The sequence below is a fragment of the Gallinula chloropus genome (genome assembly GCF_964237585.1).
Source record: "Gallinula chloropus genome assembly, chromosome: 35".
NCBI classification, from domain to species: domain Eukaryota; kingdom Metazoa; phylum Chordata; class Aves; order Gruiformes; family Rallidae; genus Gallinula; species Gallinula chloropus.
The window spans coordinates 742,559-760,208 of record NC_140120.1 but is presented as its reverse complement, the minus strand read 5'-3'; the positions used below and the strand labels follow the sequence as shown (position 1 = coordinate 760,208).

The following is a 17,650-nucleotide window of genomic DNA, read 5'->3' as shown; positions in this document are numbered from 1 at the left end:
GGGCATCTACCTGGCTGCTCCTCTGGGCAAGAGTGTCATGATCATTACTGCAGCCTACGACTATTGACTCCACATGCCCATGGATTTGTTCCCCTTCCATACCTTGTTGAATGTGAGGTCCTCACCAAAGCTGCTCTATCTCTCCCCCTCCTCAGCTGCACAGGGAAGAGAAGGTGTAACGAAAGGTCAAGTGCTGGTAGAGTTTGAAGATGATGTCAGACACTGTTACAACCATTCCCTTGGCTAGGAAAGCCCTGAGCCCCAAGGTTACTGTTGCTCCTAGTGAGGGAGTTTTCAGGCCAGTAAGATCCTTCATCCCTCGCAGATGTTGTTTGGGGGCTGTTGCTGGGTATTGAGCATTTGTGAAACTTGATGCTGACAGAGCTGCAAGGTGATGTCAGGCAGTGTTAGGACTATTCCTTTCAATGGGATAGCCTGGAACCCCAAGGTTACTGGTTCTTCTAATCCCCACCCTGGGGAGGTGCCCAAAGCCTTTTTCACCACCCACACATTTTGCTTGGGAGGTATTTCTCTAAATTTGATGGTTTCAAAGGTGGAATCTGGTAGAATAAACTGGACACAACAATAAACCCATCCAGTTCTCTCCTTCCTCTGATTGAGTGGCACAGGGGATAGGGATTGGGGGTTGGGGTCAGTTCATCACACATTGTCTCAGCTGCTTTTTCCTCATCATGCGGAAGAATCCTCACAGTCTCCCCTTGCCCCAGCATTTAGTCCCACCCACAAGAGACATTCTTCTATAACTCCCTCCAACATGAGTCCTTCCCACATGGCTTCAGATCATCACCAGCTGCTCCAGGGTGGGTCACTTGAATCGGCTGCCATCCTTCAGCACCAGACTGCCCCAGCGTGGGTCCTCCACAGCCCTGCCAGCAAACCTGCTCCAGCACAGGCTTCCTGTGAGGTCACAGCCTCCTTCAGGTGTCTGCACCCGCCTGAGCACTGTGATGTCTACAGGCTGCATATAGAATCACTGTTCCACATCATCCAGCATGGGCGGGGGGGGGGAACAGCCTCATTCACCATGGTCTTCTGCATGGGCTGCAAGGGTATCTCTGCAATGAGGCTGGGAGGACCTTCTCCCCCTACATCAGTGATCTTGTTGTCTGCAAAGTTCCTTATAGATTCTCACTCCTTTCTCTGGCAGCAAAAAGCAACAGATAATTTTTAATTCCTTATTAAATATATTGTCACAGCAAACTTATTTTCCCTCCCCCTCTGCCATGGCAATGCTGCTGACCAGTTCTGCTGTGAAATCCCCCAGATCCTCAAGCTCTATTGCTCATGGGCCACGGTCAGGGAAATTGTGGTCAGAGCTTGTTTGGCTTTTGGGTGTTTTATGTTCATTGTGGTGTCCTATGTGCAGATCTTCAGGGCTGTGCTGAGGATCCACATGGAGCAGGGATGGCACAAAGCCTTTTCCACATGCCTTCCTTACATGGGAGAGGACTCCTCCTTTGTCAGCACTGACATGTTTGCCTACCTGAAGAGCCCCTCTCAATCTCCTCCCTATTTACAGATTAACAGATTCACAGAATTGGAGTTGGAAGGGACCTCCGGAGATCATCAAGTCCAAGCCCCCCCTTCAAAAGCAGAGTCCTCGGACGGGTCGGACAGGATGGCATCCAGATGGGTCTTGAATATCTCCAGAGAAGGAGACTCTACTACCCACTCAGCAGACTGTCCCAGGGCTCTGTCACCTTTCCTTTGTTCCAACTTGGAGCCATTGGCCCCTGTCCAGTCTGCACAGACCACTTAACCTGGTAGAGGTATTTCTTTACTCGGTGGTTCCACCGGCAGTGAACCCCCTCACCTACAGCACGAGGAACCAGGAGCTCAAGGATGCCCTGTGGAAACGGGACTGGATCTGTCTAAGCAGCAAAAAACTCATCATATTCTTCATTGTATTGCTTGCCTTGTTGATTGTATTCATGCTGAATAGATTGGTGGAGATGTCACTTAAGAGACAAATAATATAAATTTAATATAAGAATTTTCATGTTCTTCAGAATAGATTTGTTTTGGATTTTAGTAGATGTGGTTTTGCCCCAGCTGAGATCCGAGCACCACACAGTTCCTTGTTCTTTAAAAGGAAGAAGTTGGGGGGACAAGTTGGAAGGGAGGGAGAGGAAAGGGAAAGGGAAAAAAACCCAAATCCCAGGAAACAAAACCTCACAGGTTGGGATAAGGATAGTTTACTAGAATAGCAGAAAGAGAGATATAACAATGATAACAGGACTTTGTAGCAAAATATATGAAACTGGTGATACACAATGCAGTTTCTCACTGAACCACACAGCTCAGGATGTGTAGGCAGAGCTGTCCTGAAAACGGTACTGTCCCCAAAACTGCACGTCCTGGAGCTGCCTTTTCCTTCTCCAACCAGCCCCCTTTTTTGTGCTGAGCATGGTGTTATTGGCATGGAATAGCCCCTTTGGCCAGTTCGGGTCACCTGTCCTGGCTGTGTCCCCTTCCTTCTCCTTAGTAGGGAAAGAGGAACAACTGAAAAGTCCTTGACTGCTTGGCAACAACCAGAAACATCAGGGTGTTATCAGCACTGCTCTCATCCCAATTCCCAAACACAGCATTCCATCTGCTATTAGAAAAGAAATTAACTCCATCACAGCCACAACCAGGACACTGACATAATTTCCCTGTCAAAGCGGCTGGTTGGGGAGGGGTGGTCATGCCATGGTGCAGCACTCTGTTATTGTTGGGTTTGTAAGGTACTCTCTGTGCTATAACTGGGTCTGAGTGCAATTGGGGCTGTTATTCTTCCCCTTTTATGGTGCTTTTGTCAGTAAACTGTCCTTATCCCAACCCACAGAGGCTCTGTCTGTTTCTCCTCCAGGAGTGAGCGAGCAGCATGTGGTGCTCAGCCATTGCTTGGGGCTGAACCACCACAGTTTCCAAGCCACAAGCAGCGAGCTTCTCTAAGAGAAAGTTCTGGAAAACTGTGTCCAAGGCCTTGCTGAAGTCAAGGTAGACAACATGCAGAGCCCTTCCCTTGTCCAAGAAGCAGGTCACCCTGTCATAGAGGGAGATCCAGTTGGTCAAACAGGATCTGCCCTTATGAACCCAAGCTGACTGGGCCCAATCACTTGTGGGTTCTTCATGAACTGGATAATGCTGCTCAGGATGATCTGCTCCCTCAGCTTCTCTGGGACTGAAGTCAAACTATCAGGTCTGTTATTTCCCTGATCACCCTTCTGTCCCTTCTTCTATAGGGGGTTATGTTGACTGATTTCCAGTCTGTTGGTACCTCTGCAGGACTGATGGAAAGTGGCTTGGTGAACCCCCCTTGCCAGCTCTTTCAGCACCCTTGGCTGCATCCCATTCAGCCCCACAGATCTCTGCACATCTCTGTGGTGCAGCAGGACCATCTCCTCCTGGATTGAGGTGGGCTCATTCTGCTCCCTGTCCCTGTCTCCCAGCTCAGGGAATTGGATTCTCTCTGTACAACTGCTCCTATTACTAAAGACAGTGGCAAAGATTTCATTAAGCACCTCAGCCTTGGCCTCATCTATCCACAATGTTTCCTCCTGAATCTGATAGGGGATGGAGGGTCTCCCTGCTCTTTCTTTTATTTAAATGGAGGACAGATGAATTTCTAGCTGGGCTTTGGGCCAACAGTGAGGAGAAACTCTCATCCTGTTGTTCTTCCCTCAGCATTACACACCCCATGATGCCCCAGGAAGAGCCCTGAGCAATGCCTGAGGGGCAGGACCTGGCTTCCCTAGAGCTGGGGGTCAGGGCTTGGCCTTTCTGCTGTATCAAACCAACCCAGGGCTTGCTCAGCATCTCAGCTGCTTGTACATTGCCTTTGCCTACCAGCCAACATGGCCTCCAATTACCTGTGCTAACGAGTCCCTGGGGAGGCTCAGCCAGCAATGGCTCTCAGTGGGACTCATTAATACTTCAGGTACTTTGGCTTCTGCTTTTGACATGGAGTTTGTTGTGTAATCTCCTCTCAGTACCTGAGCTTCAAGGACTCAGCACCAAATGCACCCCAGGGCTCATTAAAAATACAAAGCAAGCCCTAACGAGCTATGTCTCCTCATGTAATTATCTTCAAGTCTTCAAGAGATGTACAGACCATTGAAGCTGTTTCAAAGGGAGCTCAGAGTAAAATTGATTTCTTTTTAAGGGTGTAGGTTATTATTTTCACTGTAGGAGAGAGGTGACAACCTCTGACTGAGATTGATCCAGGGTGCCTCCTAAGGAGGTCTGGACTGCTCTGAAAAAGGGTCCCTTGAGGCAGTGGGGACAACCTTGCTGCACATCTCCACAAGCCCACCATGACACTCACCAGCCAACTGGGACTTGCATCCCTTGTCCTTACATCAGGTCTCTCTCTGCACTCCACAGTGGGGCATTACAGCCTCTCTGTACCAGCTCCCCTGCTTTCCTTAGAGAACTGGCTGCACACAGGCAGCACACAGGGAGTTATTTTCCCAACAACAGAAGAAACCTGACAAGATTCACCATTAAATCAAACACTCCTCACTCTGTGCCAAGTGCAATCTGCCACCAGTGAGGTTCACCTGCCACAAAGCTTAACCCTGTGAGAGATGTTCTAGTGAGGAAGGAGACTGTGAAATCACCACAACTCAAGAGCTGGCTAAAGACAGACTGAGTCTGACCACTGCCAGAAAGGCAAGGGTTTAACTCCCTGAAACTCAGAGCAGCAGCTGGATGGTTGGGAGGTGTCTGAAATGGTCCAATGGAAGGGAAATCTAGAGAGCAACCACAAGTGCTGCTGTGCAGATCCACTGCCAAGTGGTGATTTCAGACATGGTCATAGAATCATAGAATCTCCTGAGTTGGAAGGGACCCATAAGGATCATCAAGTCCAACTCCTGGCTCCACACAGGGCCAGCCAAGTCAGAGCACGGGACTGAGCGCATCATCCAGATGCTTCTTGAACTTGGTCAAGCTCAGTGCTGTGACCCCTTCCCTGGGCAGCCTGTTCCAGTGCCTGACCAGCCTCTCAGTACAGAACCTCTCCCTCATATCTAGCCTAAACCTCCCCTGTCACAGCTTCATGCTGTTCCCTCAGGTTCTATCCCTGACCACCACAGAGAGATCAGCACCTGCCCCTTCTCTCCCCCTCCTCAGGATGCCACAGACTGCAATGAGGTCTCCCCTCAGCCTCCTTTTTCCAGGCTGAACAAACCAAGGGACTTCAGCCTCTCCCCATGAGACTTCCCCTCCAGCCTCTTCACCATCCTCATTGTCTCCTGTGGACACTTCCCAATATTTTTATGTCCCACTTGTCCTGTGGTGCCCAAAACTGCACCCAGCACTTGAGGTGAGGCTGCACCAGCGCAGTGTAGAGCGGGACAATCCCCTCCCTGGACCGGCTGGCAATGCCATGCTTGATGCACCCCAGGACACGCTTGGCCCTCCTGGCTGCCTGGGCACACTGCTGGCTCGTGTTTAACTTGCTGTCTACCAAGACCCCCAAATCCCTCCAGTGTCTGACCCCCCAGTCTGTATGTGCAGCCAGGGCTGCCCCTTCCCAGGTGCAGGATCTGGTGCTTCCCCTTGTTAAACTCCATGGTGTTGGTGACTGCCCAGCTCTCTGACCTGTCCAGGTCTCTGCAAGGCTTCTCCACCCTCAACAGAGTCAACAACTCCTCCCAATTTGGTGTCACATGCAAATGTACTTAAGACACCCTCCAGTCCATTTGTCTGGTCATTTCTGAAAACATTAAAAAGAATCAGAGAATCACAAGGTTGGAAAAGACCTTTAAGATCATCAAGTCCAACTGTTCCCATCCTAAGCTAAACCATATCCCTAAGTGCCTCATCAACCTATTTTTTAAACACATCCATGGAAGGTGACTCAACCCCCTCCCTGGGCAGCCTGTTCCAGCCCTGACAAGTCTTTCAGTAAAAAATTCTTCCTCGCATCTGATCTGACCCTGCCCTTGTGCAGCTTGAAGCCATTTCCCCTTGTCCCATAACCTATCCCCTGGCTGAAGAGACCATCGCCCACCTCTCTGCACCCTCCTGGCAGGGCAGTGAGAAGGTCTCCCCTCAGCCTCCTCTTCTCCAGGCTGAACACCCCCAACTCCCTCAGCTGCTCCTCATAGGATTTGCACTCCAGCCCCTTCCCCAGCCTCATTACCCTTCTCTGGATTCACTCCAGGACCTCAATGTCCTTCTTATGGTGAGGAGCCCAGAACTGGACCCAGCACTCAAGATGCAGCCTCACCAGTGCCCAAGACACGGGCACAATCCCCTCCACAGACCTACTGGCCACACTGTTTTTGATACAAGCCAAGATGCCGTTGTCCTTCCTGGCCTCCTGGGTGTTGCAGAATGGCTGGAGAAGCCAGGCCATGAGCCTATGGAGCAGCTGTCCAAGCAGTCGCCTGTGTAGCTCAGCCAGACCAGGCCCCACGCCGTGTTGGTGAGAACAGAAGGGTCAACAATCGGTCAGGGTGTTCTTGTGTCTCGTGCAGCAAGGCCACAAGATGTGGGAGCAGGAGGTGTGATAAGGATTCAGTGCTCCTGGGACTGAGAAAGAGACATGATTCCCAGGCTGCCAGATGGGTGGGGTATGTAAATGTCACCTTTAGCTAAGAGCCAATTAGAATACGACAAGTACAACACGTGGTAGGAACAGTATCAAAGGAAGGGTGTGCTTGCCATGAAGTTGAAGTTGCTTTATCAATCACACTGATTGGCAGCATCTTCCCTCTCGTCGTGGCACCCATCCTTGGTAACAGTCTGGTAATAGTCTCTTCCCTTGAGGGAATTTTGGGGAAAATGTGAGAATTAGGCAATTTAGGGGGAAAATAGAGGATTTGGGGGAAACGTGAGGATTTGTGGGGAGATATGAGGATTTGGGGGAATTCCTGGTTCCTTGGGCATGGAGAACATCTTGGAGTGACCAGAGGCGAAGCCGCATGAGTCGTGGCCGGGATTCCGGGAAGAATTAGGGTGAAATTCCAAAGGTTTTGGGGTTTGTGCTTGAAAGAGACCTGGATCTTTCTGCCAGGACGCTGGGGAGATGCCCTGAGGTGGGGACATGGCGATGGGGTGGTGACCACCATCAGCACCACCACCACCATCACTGGCACAGTAGTCGGTGGCCGTGTCATCGTCATTGACTGATGATGCGTATTGGGCGTCCCAACCATCTCCAGCCCCTTCCCAGAAAACCCATCCCAGGGTCTTTGATGGTTGGATCAAGAGTTGACCCAGTTGACCCAACCCTTGGCCATTGGCCTCCGGCTTTGACCGTTTCCCTCCAACATCAACCCCTTTCACCCCAACACTCAACTGGTCACCCCAACCCTCAACTGGTCACCCCAGCCATTTACTCCCTCAGTGTCAGGGCATTCTCTCTGTCCCTCCCCCTCCAGAGGATCCTTTGGGTTTCTTGACAGTGGCAGAGATGTTACTCTGTGTGGGACTCCACATCAGTGGCTTTGGCAGCAGAGAGGCAGCAGGAGCCCGAGTGAGAAGGGAAATTGGGCTCCCCATTCTGGTTCCCCACGTCCAGGCAGCCCTGCAGCAGCCCTACTGCTGCCATCAGCTGAGCACATCAGCAGAGGGGGTGCTGCTCTGTGAGGGTGGGTTTAGAAAGGGCACAAATGCCAGACTGGGACAGGGGTAAGGGAGGAGGGGGGAACATGAGGAAAGATCCCAGACACACCAGGGTCAGTGAGGAAGGAGGGGGAGGAGGAGTTCCCTGCCACAGAGTTAAGAAGGAGAAAAATACCCCTTCCTACCCCAAAGGCTTTAATAGGAACAAGTGGGGAGACACAGAGTAACCACAGGAGAATAAACAGAGAGCAAACCCCGGGCTGTTTCTGCTGCCCCTGGGAGAAGGGAGATGGGTCCCTGGTGCTCAGGGCTCTCCCAGCTGCACAGACCTCTCCTCCCTCCTGGCTGCACCCAGCTGCATGGGCGGGATGGGCTGTGCTGGCCCAGGGCTCAGGGGCTGCTGTGCACTGAGCTCTGGTGTCACAGCCTTGCTGTCCTCAGGGGGATGTGCCAGAGACACCTCTTCAGCATCGTCATAGCCTGTGCTGTCCTGGGGAGGGGACCAGGCATCTCCCTCAGCTCCAGGGGCCTCAGCACGTCTCTGGGGGTGCAGGTGTGTCCCTGCAAGCAGCAAGGCAGTCCACTGAGTGATCGTCCCACCAGGTGCCCGTCCTGACCTGTACATCACCTTCCTCCCTTCTCCTCACCAGTGGAGAAATATTTACCTCCCTCTTCCACCAAGGGTCCCCCCCAAGGGAAACTCCCAGGGCAGGTTGGTCTCTTGCCAGACTGTGGGCTCTCAATATGGCAGCAATTCATCTGGCACCCCAGGAATCCACAGCACTGTCTTTCCTTCTCACCTGCAGGTGCATCCCTGGGACCAGGTCCATCCTCTGGTGCCCTGGGCATTTCCCAGTCTCCTTGCCCAGACACAGGATCCTCCCCAGGCTCAGAAACCTCCCTGGCATCGTCATAGCCATCTGCTGGGTCACCTCTGGGCAGGACAGGCATGTCTGAAAGGAGAGGGAAGATGCTGACAGTGAGAAGACACATCCTGCAGAGCAGAGGAAGGGAGGATGGGCAAGGACATGGGCCTCAGACACTGTATTTGGCAGCACCAGAGGATTCCCCTGCCCATATCCTCCCCTGCTGCTCACGGTGACACTGGTGTCCATCACCAGTGTGCAGGGAGGAGAGATCCACCCCTTCCTGCCCCCCATTACCTGGTGCTGATCCTGGACCATCCTCCTCCTCAATGTCCTCATAGTGGGTCTGCATCTTGGTCAGGGACCCCTCTGAGTAGGAGCCTGGAGAGAGTGATGGAAGTTTTATGGGGTGAGTTCTGCTGACCCAGCTTGTGCTCAGTGCTGCTGGGGACAGGGGACCCACCGAGCCAGGGCTGCATTGGATGAGGGGTCAGGAGTTTCCTTGCTCTCCTGGGAAAACCCCAACTCACAGGGGCTCCCAGAGCTGCCCCAGGACAGCCCCTTCCCTCACCCCTCAGCTGACAATGGGATGTAGGGACACACAGAGAGGGGCTGTCCACTGGCTGGGACAGGATGAGCTGGTGAGGATGAAGCTCTTCTCCAGCTCCAAGACCTGGCTGCTCTCCCCACAGAACCCACAGCCCCAGTGCTGCAGGGACCTTGGGCCAGGGGGCTACAGGGGGTCAGTCTTAGGTGGGGGCCAGGGGAAAGAGCCTTAGAGATATGGCCCCCATGAGGGACCCACACCCACCTGACATGCTGAACCTTGGCTGCTTCTCCAGTGCTGGGCTGTACCCGATCTCCTCGTACAGGGCCTCAGGGAAGGGCTCCCAGGCTCGCTCAGAGGCTGCAGACAGAGGCAGGGCTGGCTCAGGGATGTGGCTCAGGGATGGGCAGAGTAGGGATGGATCCTGATCTGCTCCCCCAGCCCTGTTCCCCTGGCTCAGCCCAGGGCTGTCCCACAGCACAGCCCCACTGTGCTCTCCAGTCACTGCTGCCACTTCCTCAGGAAGGGCAATGTCCCCATGGAGATGGTCAGGGGCAGCAACACCCTCACACCCTCCCTCAGAGACCCCCCTTGTGCCTTCTGGACCCTGGATCCTGTTCCTGGTGCTGAGCTTGGAGCAGCTCCTGCCTTTCCTCTCCCCTGGAGCTGTCCACTCTCTGCCCAGTGGATCCATTACACAGCCCCTGCCCTGCTGGGGGGAGGTAAGGGTTGGGTGGAGGAACAGCCAGGGGTCCTGATGCTGAAAGGATGGGAGGTGCTGCCCAATGGTTCTCCCAGCATCTCGCACCCCCAGAGCCCCCTGCCCATCTCCCCAGAGCACTCCCAGTGGCACATCCTCATCTATCCCCCCTTTATCCCATCTCCCCAGCCCAGCTGTTCCATTTCCCTCCTGGCTTCATCCCTGACTCCCCCCATGTCTGGACTCTCTCCCCCCCTCCTGCTGGTTGCCCGTGGTCAGGCAGTCAATGGGGTGACACATGGGACTGTGGGCAGCACACACTCCTGTCCCCCCAGCTCTGCCTGTACCACTCACCGACACCCCACAGCCCCCCTGGCCTTGCCAACACACATCTTCACATGGGACCGTGGAGAACAAACCCACCTCTGCGCCCAGCCCTGGCGCTCCACGCTTGCCCAGCCAGGAGGGCCAGGAGCAAGCAGAGAAGGGCTCCCAGGATGATGCAGATGATGACAAGCAAGGACTCTCTCCTGCTGCTGGTCAGACGGTCCCGGGTGGCATCTGCACAGGCAGGAAGCCAGAAATAGCAGCCCCAGGGCTGGGAGAGGTGGGGGGCTGTGACACCACAGTCCTGACCCCGTGACACCGGGGTAAGGGACCCCAGGGGGGAGTGATGGGGAAGGTCCCACCCTTCTGGGGACTGACATCCCACCTCGGTAAGTCCCACCCTGGCAAGGAGCCCCTTCCCCCTGGCTGTGGGTCACAGCCTGGCCCTGGGAAGAGCCGGCGCTGACACACAGGGCAGGTTACCTGCTCGGGGGGTTGGTGCTGTGGTCCTGGGTGCAGCTGCAGAGGAGGAGAAGGAGAGCTGTGGGTTAAGTGGGATACTGTGGGTAATGGGAATACTGAGGGGCTGGTTAATAGGGACACTGTTGGGGTGGTTACTGGCAATACTGGTGGGGCTGCCATGTGGCTGCCATGGGGCTCTCCCAACCAGTATGCACCCACCCCCAAACCAGTACGAACCCCCCAAAAACCATTATATAGCCCCCGAAACTAGTATGAACCCTCTAAACCAGTACAGAACTACCCAAACCCAGTATAGACACCCGAAAACCAGTAAAAACCCCAAAACATGTATGAAAACCAAGAAACCGCTCTAGAACACCCAAGACCAGTATAAAACCTCACAAACCAGTATGAATTCCCCTAAACCAGTATGGACCAGCAAAATCAGTATAGAATCTCCCAAACCAGTACAGAACCCCAAACCAGTAAAGAACCCCCTCAAACCAGTATGAACCCCCAATAAAACCAGTACAGAATCCCCTCAAACCAGTATAGATCCCCCTGAAAACCAGAATGTACCCCCCAGACCAGTATGAACACCCCAAAACCAGTATAGCAACCCTCAAACCAGTATAGAACCCTGAAAAACAGCTGCAGAGGAGGAGGAGGAGACGTGCTGAGAGGCTGGGTGTGCAGGTCCCGGGGAGCCTCCTCTCTGACATCCCTGGCACATCCCACCCACACTGGCCCTCCCGTGGGGCTGCTCCTTCAGGGGTGGCCAGGCAGGAGCCCAGGGCCCTGCTCGGGGCCACGGGCAGGACAGTGCAGCCCCCGGGAGATGCTCACCCGAGCAGTTGACGGCAGCGTCCTCCTTATGCCGGCAGGCGCCGCTGTCCCCGGGCCGGGCCCAGCAGTGCTGCAGAGACGGCTCTGTGCCCCGGCACTCCACCTGCTCCAGCCAGATGGGGCCCGTCCCCTTCCCAAACGCCGCCTCGCCCAGGGCAGACACTGCGGGGCCACAGCCCAGCTGCCGGCACGCCACCGCCGCGTCCAGCATGTCCCAGGAGTCGTCGCACACCGTCCCCCAGGAGCCGCGGTGCCAGACCTCCACTCTGCCCGAGCACCCGCTCTCGCCTCCCACCGCACGGATCTTCTCCCTGTCTGGAGAAGGCAGAGACCCCTCAGGGCTCCAGGGCAGCAGGCAGAGCCCTGCCAGGGGAGAGAGGCCTGCAGAGGAGCAGCTACCTGTGCAGCTCGTGGAGTTTGGGCACGTGGGATCCAGGGCCGGGGCCTTTCCTGTCTCTCTGTCTGTAGAAGGAAATGCCCTGGTGAGGGGCTGCAGCAGGGGGGTCGTGTGGCAGAGAGCGGGGCTGAGTTCTGCCTGTGCATCCCTGAGTCACCTTGCTCAAGGGAGCAGCTGAACCCCGGTCACTCAGGGGACACACCCGGCAATGTGGGGGACCCTGACTGCTCAGCCCCCAAGGGAGCCTGGTTCACAGAGGGCAGGATGGGGGACACTGTTTGGAGCCCTGATGGGTCTCTGTTGAGACCTCTCCTGCAGACACCTCTGCCTCCCCCAGGCTCTGCTGGCAGCCTGGCTGCCCACTGCTGCTGAATGTGTGGGGTCTGAGAGCTGAAGGCTCCTTTGTGCCACCACCAGCAGCAGAAGGGTCTGGCATGGAAAGGAAAAGCCCCTGTGGGCTCTGTCTGTGCCTGACAGTGCCCAGAAGGGAGCAGAATCTGGGGATGCTGGTGCCCGGGTGGCTCAGAGTTACCCTGGCAGGTGATGTGGGTCTCATCGCGCAGGTCAGTGCAGGACTGTGGGTGCCAGGGAGCGGAGGGACACTGCCAGAAGGAGGTGTCACTCCTCCCACACTCCACACGATCCACCCAGGCACGGCCAGGCAGCGTTCCAGAAGTGAGGAATGGATCAAAGGATACTGCATCCCCGCGGCCCAGCTCCTTGCACGCCAGAGACACCGTTTGGAGAGTCATTGAGTTGGAGCAAACGCTGCCCCAGGTCCCGTTATAGAAAACCTGCAGGCGCCCGGAGCAGCTGTCGTTCTTCTCCAGCCTCAGGGCCACAAACTCTGGGAGGAGAGACACCAAAGGGAACAGGATGGTACAGGGTTGTAGGATCCCCTGAAGCCCCCAGACAAGGAAAATGCATGGCCAGACAGTCGCCCTGGCAGCCCCTGACAGACAGACAACCCTTCCCTCCATTGTCTCCCCAGAGATGCCATGTGGGACAGAGAGGACCTGTGTGTGGGTGTCCCCGGCATGGGCTTGGGCAGGGGCTCAGCAGCAGCCATTGCCGGCTCTCCCCTTGTCCCCACCTCCCCTGTCCCTGGGCTCCCAGCACAGCTCCCAGCACAGACCTGAGCAGACGACTCCGGCGTCCTCTTTGTGCCCGCAGTCGGGCTGCCCCCAGGGCCGTGCCGGGCAGTCCCAGAGAGCAGCTTCGGCCCCCGAGCAGCTCACGCTGCCCAGCCAGACCTGCCCAGCGCCTTCCCCGAAGGCAGCAGAGCCAACGGCCTCCACCGCCCCTCCGCAGCCCAGCTGCTGGCAGATGACGGCGGCGTCGGGCAGGTCCCAGCCGTCATCGCAGACGCTCCCCCAGCTGCCCCGGTAGTAGATCTCCACTCTGCCTGCACAGCGCCCGGGCCCGTTCACCAGCCGCACCCGACGGCTCCCTGCAGCAGGAAGAAGCCCAGCTGCTGTCAGGGGATGGTGCCCACCCAGCCCACAGCCCGGGGGTCCCTGCAGTGCCACTCACCCCGGCAAACGACCCCCACGTCCTCGGCAATCCCAGCTGCCAGCGCGCTCTCGGGCAGGGAGGTGTTGCAGAGGGTCAGGTGGGGCTCATTCCCTGCGCACCGCACCCCTCGCAGCCCCACAGGACCCGTCCCTCTCTCAGGCTTTGGGGGGTTGTAGGCTCTCTCTGCCTCTCCACACCGCAGCTGCCGGCACACCACGCTGGCCTCCTGCACGTCCCACTGGTCATCCAGGACTCGGCCCCAGGTCCCGCGCTGGAAGATCTCCACTCGCCCGTCACACCGGCTGCCTCCACCCACCAGCCGCAGGGACCCGGAGCTGTCTGAGCCTGGGGAGAGCAGCCATGGCCCAGCCTCAGCAGCACCGGAGAGCCCAGAGACCTGCAGTGCCCCTCCAGGCTCTGGACGCCTGATGGAGCCCTTGAGACCTATTGCCTGCCCCAAGCACTCTGTATTGAGCTTCAGGAGCAGCTTTTCTCATGGTTGGTTTCCCAGGGACTGAGCCCTGCTGGGCAAGAGACTCTCTTTGCTCTTGGTGGGGCACAGACACCCAACATGTCCCTGCTGAGGCAGATGGGGCAGCTCCTGCAGGAGGGAGCAGCAGATGGTGGGATGGCCTGGGGATGGGCAGCACCAGGAGAAACCTTGCTCATCCTCTGCCCTGGCACTGCTGATACATGGGACACCCCACACATCTCTGCCCCTCCGCACCCCTGGGGATCAGGGACTGGGAGATGGTTTGACCCCAAGGCTGCTGGTGGCTCAAGGTGCCCCATGAGGGCAGAGATGTCTGACCCTGTTCAGTGTCAGCTCTCCCACCTCAGAGCGTTCAGTCAGAGCAGATCAAGCTCTCCAGATCACTCCAGGGGAAGGGAGGGTTTCTCCAGGGAGAAGCTCACCCTGCGCCCACCATGGGGTCCCTTGCTTTGGGTGGCCATGTCACACCCCAGGGGAAAATGGGGGTAAGAGGCTGTTTTCCCAGCACTCACCTGAGCAAATGACAGCAGCGTCCCTGTCGTGGGAGCATGGGGAGGCTCCCAGGGCAGTCACTGGGCACTGTCCCAGCTGGGCTTCAGTCCCATCACAGTGGAATGACTCTCTCCAGGTGGGGCCAGTGCCTCTCCCAAAATGCCCTCCTCCAGGAAGGGCCTCAGCAAACCCACAGCCGAGGTGGCGACAGAGAACGTGGGCGTCCAAGAGGTCCCAGTGGGAGTCACAGAGGGTGCCCCAGGTCCCCAGCACCTGGACCTCCACCCGCCCATCACAAGCCGTGCTGCCATTCACCAGCCTGAACCCTGTGTACTCTGGGGACACAGGAAGAGGGGAAAAGGGGCATTGGTGCTCTTCACATGTGGCAGCTGTAGGACTGGCCAGATGGACAGCCTTCCCTTCTCCTCCTTCTGCAATCTCTTAGGGCTGCAGAAAACCACATCACCCCTCCTGCCTTCAAACCCAGTTGTGTGTCCTGTCCCCATCCTGCTCCCTCCCCCCAGCTCACCCTCAGCACTCAGCATCCCACCCTGTGTCCTTACTTGTGCAGATGACACTGGCATCGTTGGCGTGTGTGCAGGGTGGGTCCCTGGGGGACCCTGTGGGACAGAAAACCAGAGAGGATTCATTCCCCAAGCACTGCAGCTCTCTGTCCCAGATGGAACCAACACCTTCTCCAAAAGGAGCTGCCCCAGGGATGGACAGGACTACCCCACACTTCAGCTCTTCACAGACCACGTCAGCAGCTTTGGGACCAAAGTCCAAGTCACAGACAGTTTTCCACTGGTTCTCATCACGGATCTCCACTCGTCCTGAGCAGGGGCTGCCCCCTCCAACCAGTCTCACAAACTCTGAAGGAAGCAAAGACCCCTGTGAGTTCCCAGAGCCCTCTGGCAACGTCCTGAGCATGTCTCACCTCATCTCTCAGGTAGCTACATGCCAGGAGCCTCACAACCATCCCAGCAGCTCCCAGTGGTGCTGATGGCACAAACCCACCAGACCCCCTCCCTGCTCCCCAGAAATCAGCACAGCACTGGGGTCTGGCTGTTCTCCCACAGCCACAGCCACAGGCACCGCTCAGATAAACTGCTGCCCAGAGTGCTCTGGCCCAGGGCAATGGGTCCAGGTGGTATTGGATGGGGTGAACCTATGAAGTTCAACACTGCCAAGTGTCAGGTGCTGCACCTGGTCTGGAAGAATCCCAGACATATATACAGCCTGGGAGAAGAGCTGGAGAGCAGCCCTGCTGAGAAGGACCTGGGTGTCAGGGTGGGTGAGGAACTTCCCCTGAGCCAGCAGTGGCTCTGGCAGCTGGGAAGGGCGATGGGATCCTGGGCTCCATCAGCAGAGGGGTGGCAGCAGGGACAGGGAGGGGATTGTCCCTCTCTGCTCCAGGGGGACCTCATTGCAGCCTTTCAGTAACTGAATGCAGCTTATAAACAGGAAGGGAATCAACTTTTTTAAAGAGCAGATAATGGCAGGACAAGGTGGAATGGATTAAAGCTAAAGGAAGGAAGATTTAAATTGGATATTAGGGGGAAGTTTTTACAGAGAGAGTGGTGAGGGGCTGGAACAGGCTGCCCAGAGAGGCAGTGGGTGCCCCATCCCTGGGGGTGTTCAAGGCCAGGTTGGATGGGGTCCTGGACAACCTTGTGTAGATCCAGGTCTGGAGGTTGGTGTCCCTGCCTGTGGCAGGGGGTTGGAGCTCTGTGATCCTTGGGGTTTCTTTTAACCCATGCCATTCTGTGATTCTGTGATGCTGCAGCCTGCTCTGTCTACCTGTCACAGAGTGACCCTGTAAGAGGCATGGGGTGGCCAAGGACCACCCTTCTCTTCATCCCAAACCCAGTGCTCCTCCACTCTGAGTAGCTTGTCTGCTTTGGGACACTCCTATCTGCCTGGGAACACAATCCAAAAGGCCCTGGCCACCTTTGGCCCTTGCCTGGCACTGTGGGTGGTCACGTGAGCTCCTCTCAGTGCCTCTGGCATGGAAGAACCTGGTCCTTGTGGCTTCCAGACAGGTCTTCCTGAACACAGGGAGAAGGTTTTGAACTAACAGAGGCTGCAAGGCAGGGTGGGCATCTATCTCCCTACCCCAGGAAGCCATGGAGTGTGGGCTGAGTCACATCAGGGGTCAGAAGTGTCAGGTTCCCACTGGGATTTCCTCAGGGCTCAGGGAAACCAGCAACGATAGTCTCAGCTCAGCAGTGACCAGCCACACCAGGCCCTTCACAGTACCCTGTTGCTTCCCTGAAGGCGCACCCTGGTCTTCTCCTTCATGCTGGCCACAAAGGTGGGAACAGGCTGGCCCCTTACCTGAACATGTCACTCCAGCATCCTCAGTGTGATCACAGTAATCTTGAGACCTCTTTTCATTTGCACAGTCAGACAGGGCAGACTCGGTGCCATCACACTCAACATCAAACATCCAAATGGGGCCAGATCCTTGCCCAAAGTATGCAAGCCAATGGGCTTCAACAGCAGGCCCACAGCGCAGTTGCCTGCAAACCACTTCAGCATCATCAATGTCCCAGTAGTCATCACACACGGTCCCCCACTGTCCCTGTTGTTTCACCTCCACTCTTCCAGCACAGCGTCCACCACCATTTTCCAGCCTCACCTCTGCAGCCCCTGAAACACAAACATGGGAACCTTCAGGAGAGCACTGAGTCCTAGACCACATGTCTGGAGGGTCCTCCTTCCCAGGAACCAGTGTGCATGATGTACCCTTCCATGCTGTCCTCAGGGCAGTGTCAGGCTCACATTGGTCCCCAAGGCTTTCACCATGCTGGAGGTGCTCAGCTCTAACCCCACTGGGTTATTCACAACCCCACAGCCAGCAGCACCTCCTCCAAACTCAACCACCACCTTCCCCTTCCCACCCATACACTGTGCCTGGATCTTCATAGGGCACAATCTCCGCACAAGCCCAGATCCCCCCTGCAACAGCCCTGTGCCCCCAGACCCACAGGGAAAGGCACAAATTCAGTTGACTTGAGCACTGTCTGCCCCTCATCTCAGTGGCACCTCCAAAGACACCCCATTCTCAGAGTTACCTCGATGTTCCCACTAGTGCCCGCTGACCCTCTCTTTGAGACAAGGATGCTGCACTTACCCCTGCACAGATGAACCCAGACAAGCAGCCACAGCACCTGAGGGGACAGGAGTCCCTCCATCCTCAACCTCAGCCTTCTGTCCTGCTGGAACAGCCCTGCAGCACCACACTGCCTGTCACAGCTCCTGGGGACCCACAGAGACGACAGTGATGAAAGGGTAATATATCTCTTAGATGCAGAGCCAGCTGCATGAGGAGCCAATCAAAGCAGCAGCCCCTTTTTAGTCGTTATCGGGAGGTATCTCCCCTCCGACACAGCCCAGCCCTCCAATGAACTCCTCCAGCTCC

At 56.2% G+C, this 17,650-nt stretch overlaps 2 protein-coding genes across 2 annotated transcripts in view; one reads left to right on the top strand and one right to left on the bottom strand.

The window, feature by feature from the left end:
• The window catches only part of LOC311203103 (scavenger receptor cysteine-rich type 1 protein M130-like), a gene marked incomplete at both ends in the record, with an annotated part of 255,816 nt that extends 253,816 nt beyond the window's left edge, over positions 1 to 2,000 (top strand). The window contains one exon of the mRNA XM_084277738.1: positions 1,822 to 2,000. Coding sequence (XP_084133864.1) covers positions 1,822 to 2,000 — 179 coding nt within the window. The remainder of the gene's footprint in view (positions 1 to 1,821) is intronic.
• A 4,699-nt stretch (positions 2,001 to 6,699) lies between these two features.
• Positions 6,700 to 15,156, bottom strand: LOC311203102 (scavenger receptor cysteine-rich type 1 protein M130-like; the record flags this gene model as incomplete). The annotated part of the gene is made up of 11 exons (XM_084277737.1): positions 6,700 to 6,777; positions 8,479 to 8,534; positions 8,745 to 8,828; positions 9,259 to 9,354; positions 11,330 to 11,644; positions 11,729 to 11,791; positions 12,259 to 12,573; positions 12,862 to 13,176; positions 13,260 to 13,576; positions 14,243 to 14,561; positions 14,790 to 15,156. 11 exons carry the CDS (start codon positions 15,154 to 15,156, stop codon positions 6,700 to 6,702), a joined length of 2,325 nt encoding a protein of 774 aa, XP_084133863.1.
• Positions 15,157 to 17,650: the final 2,494 nt, after the last annotated feature.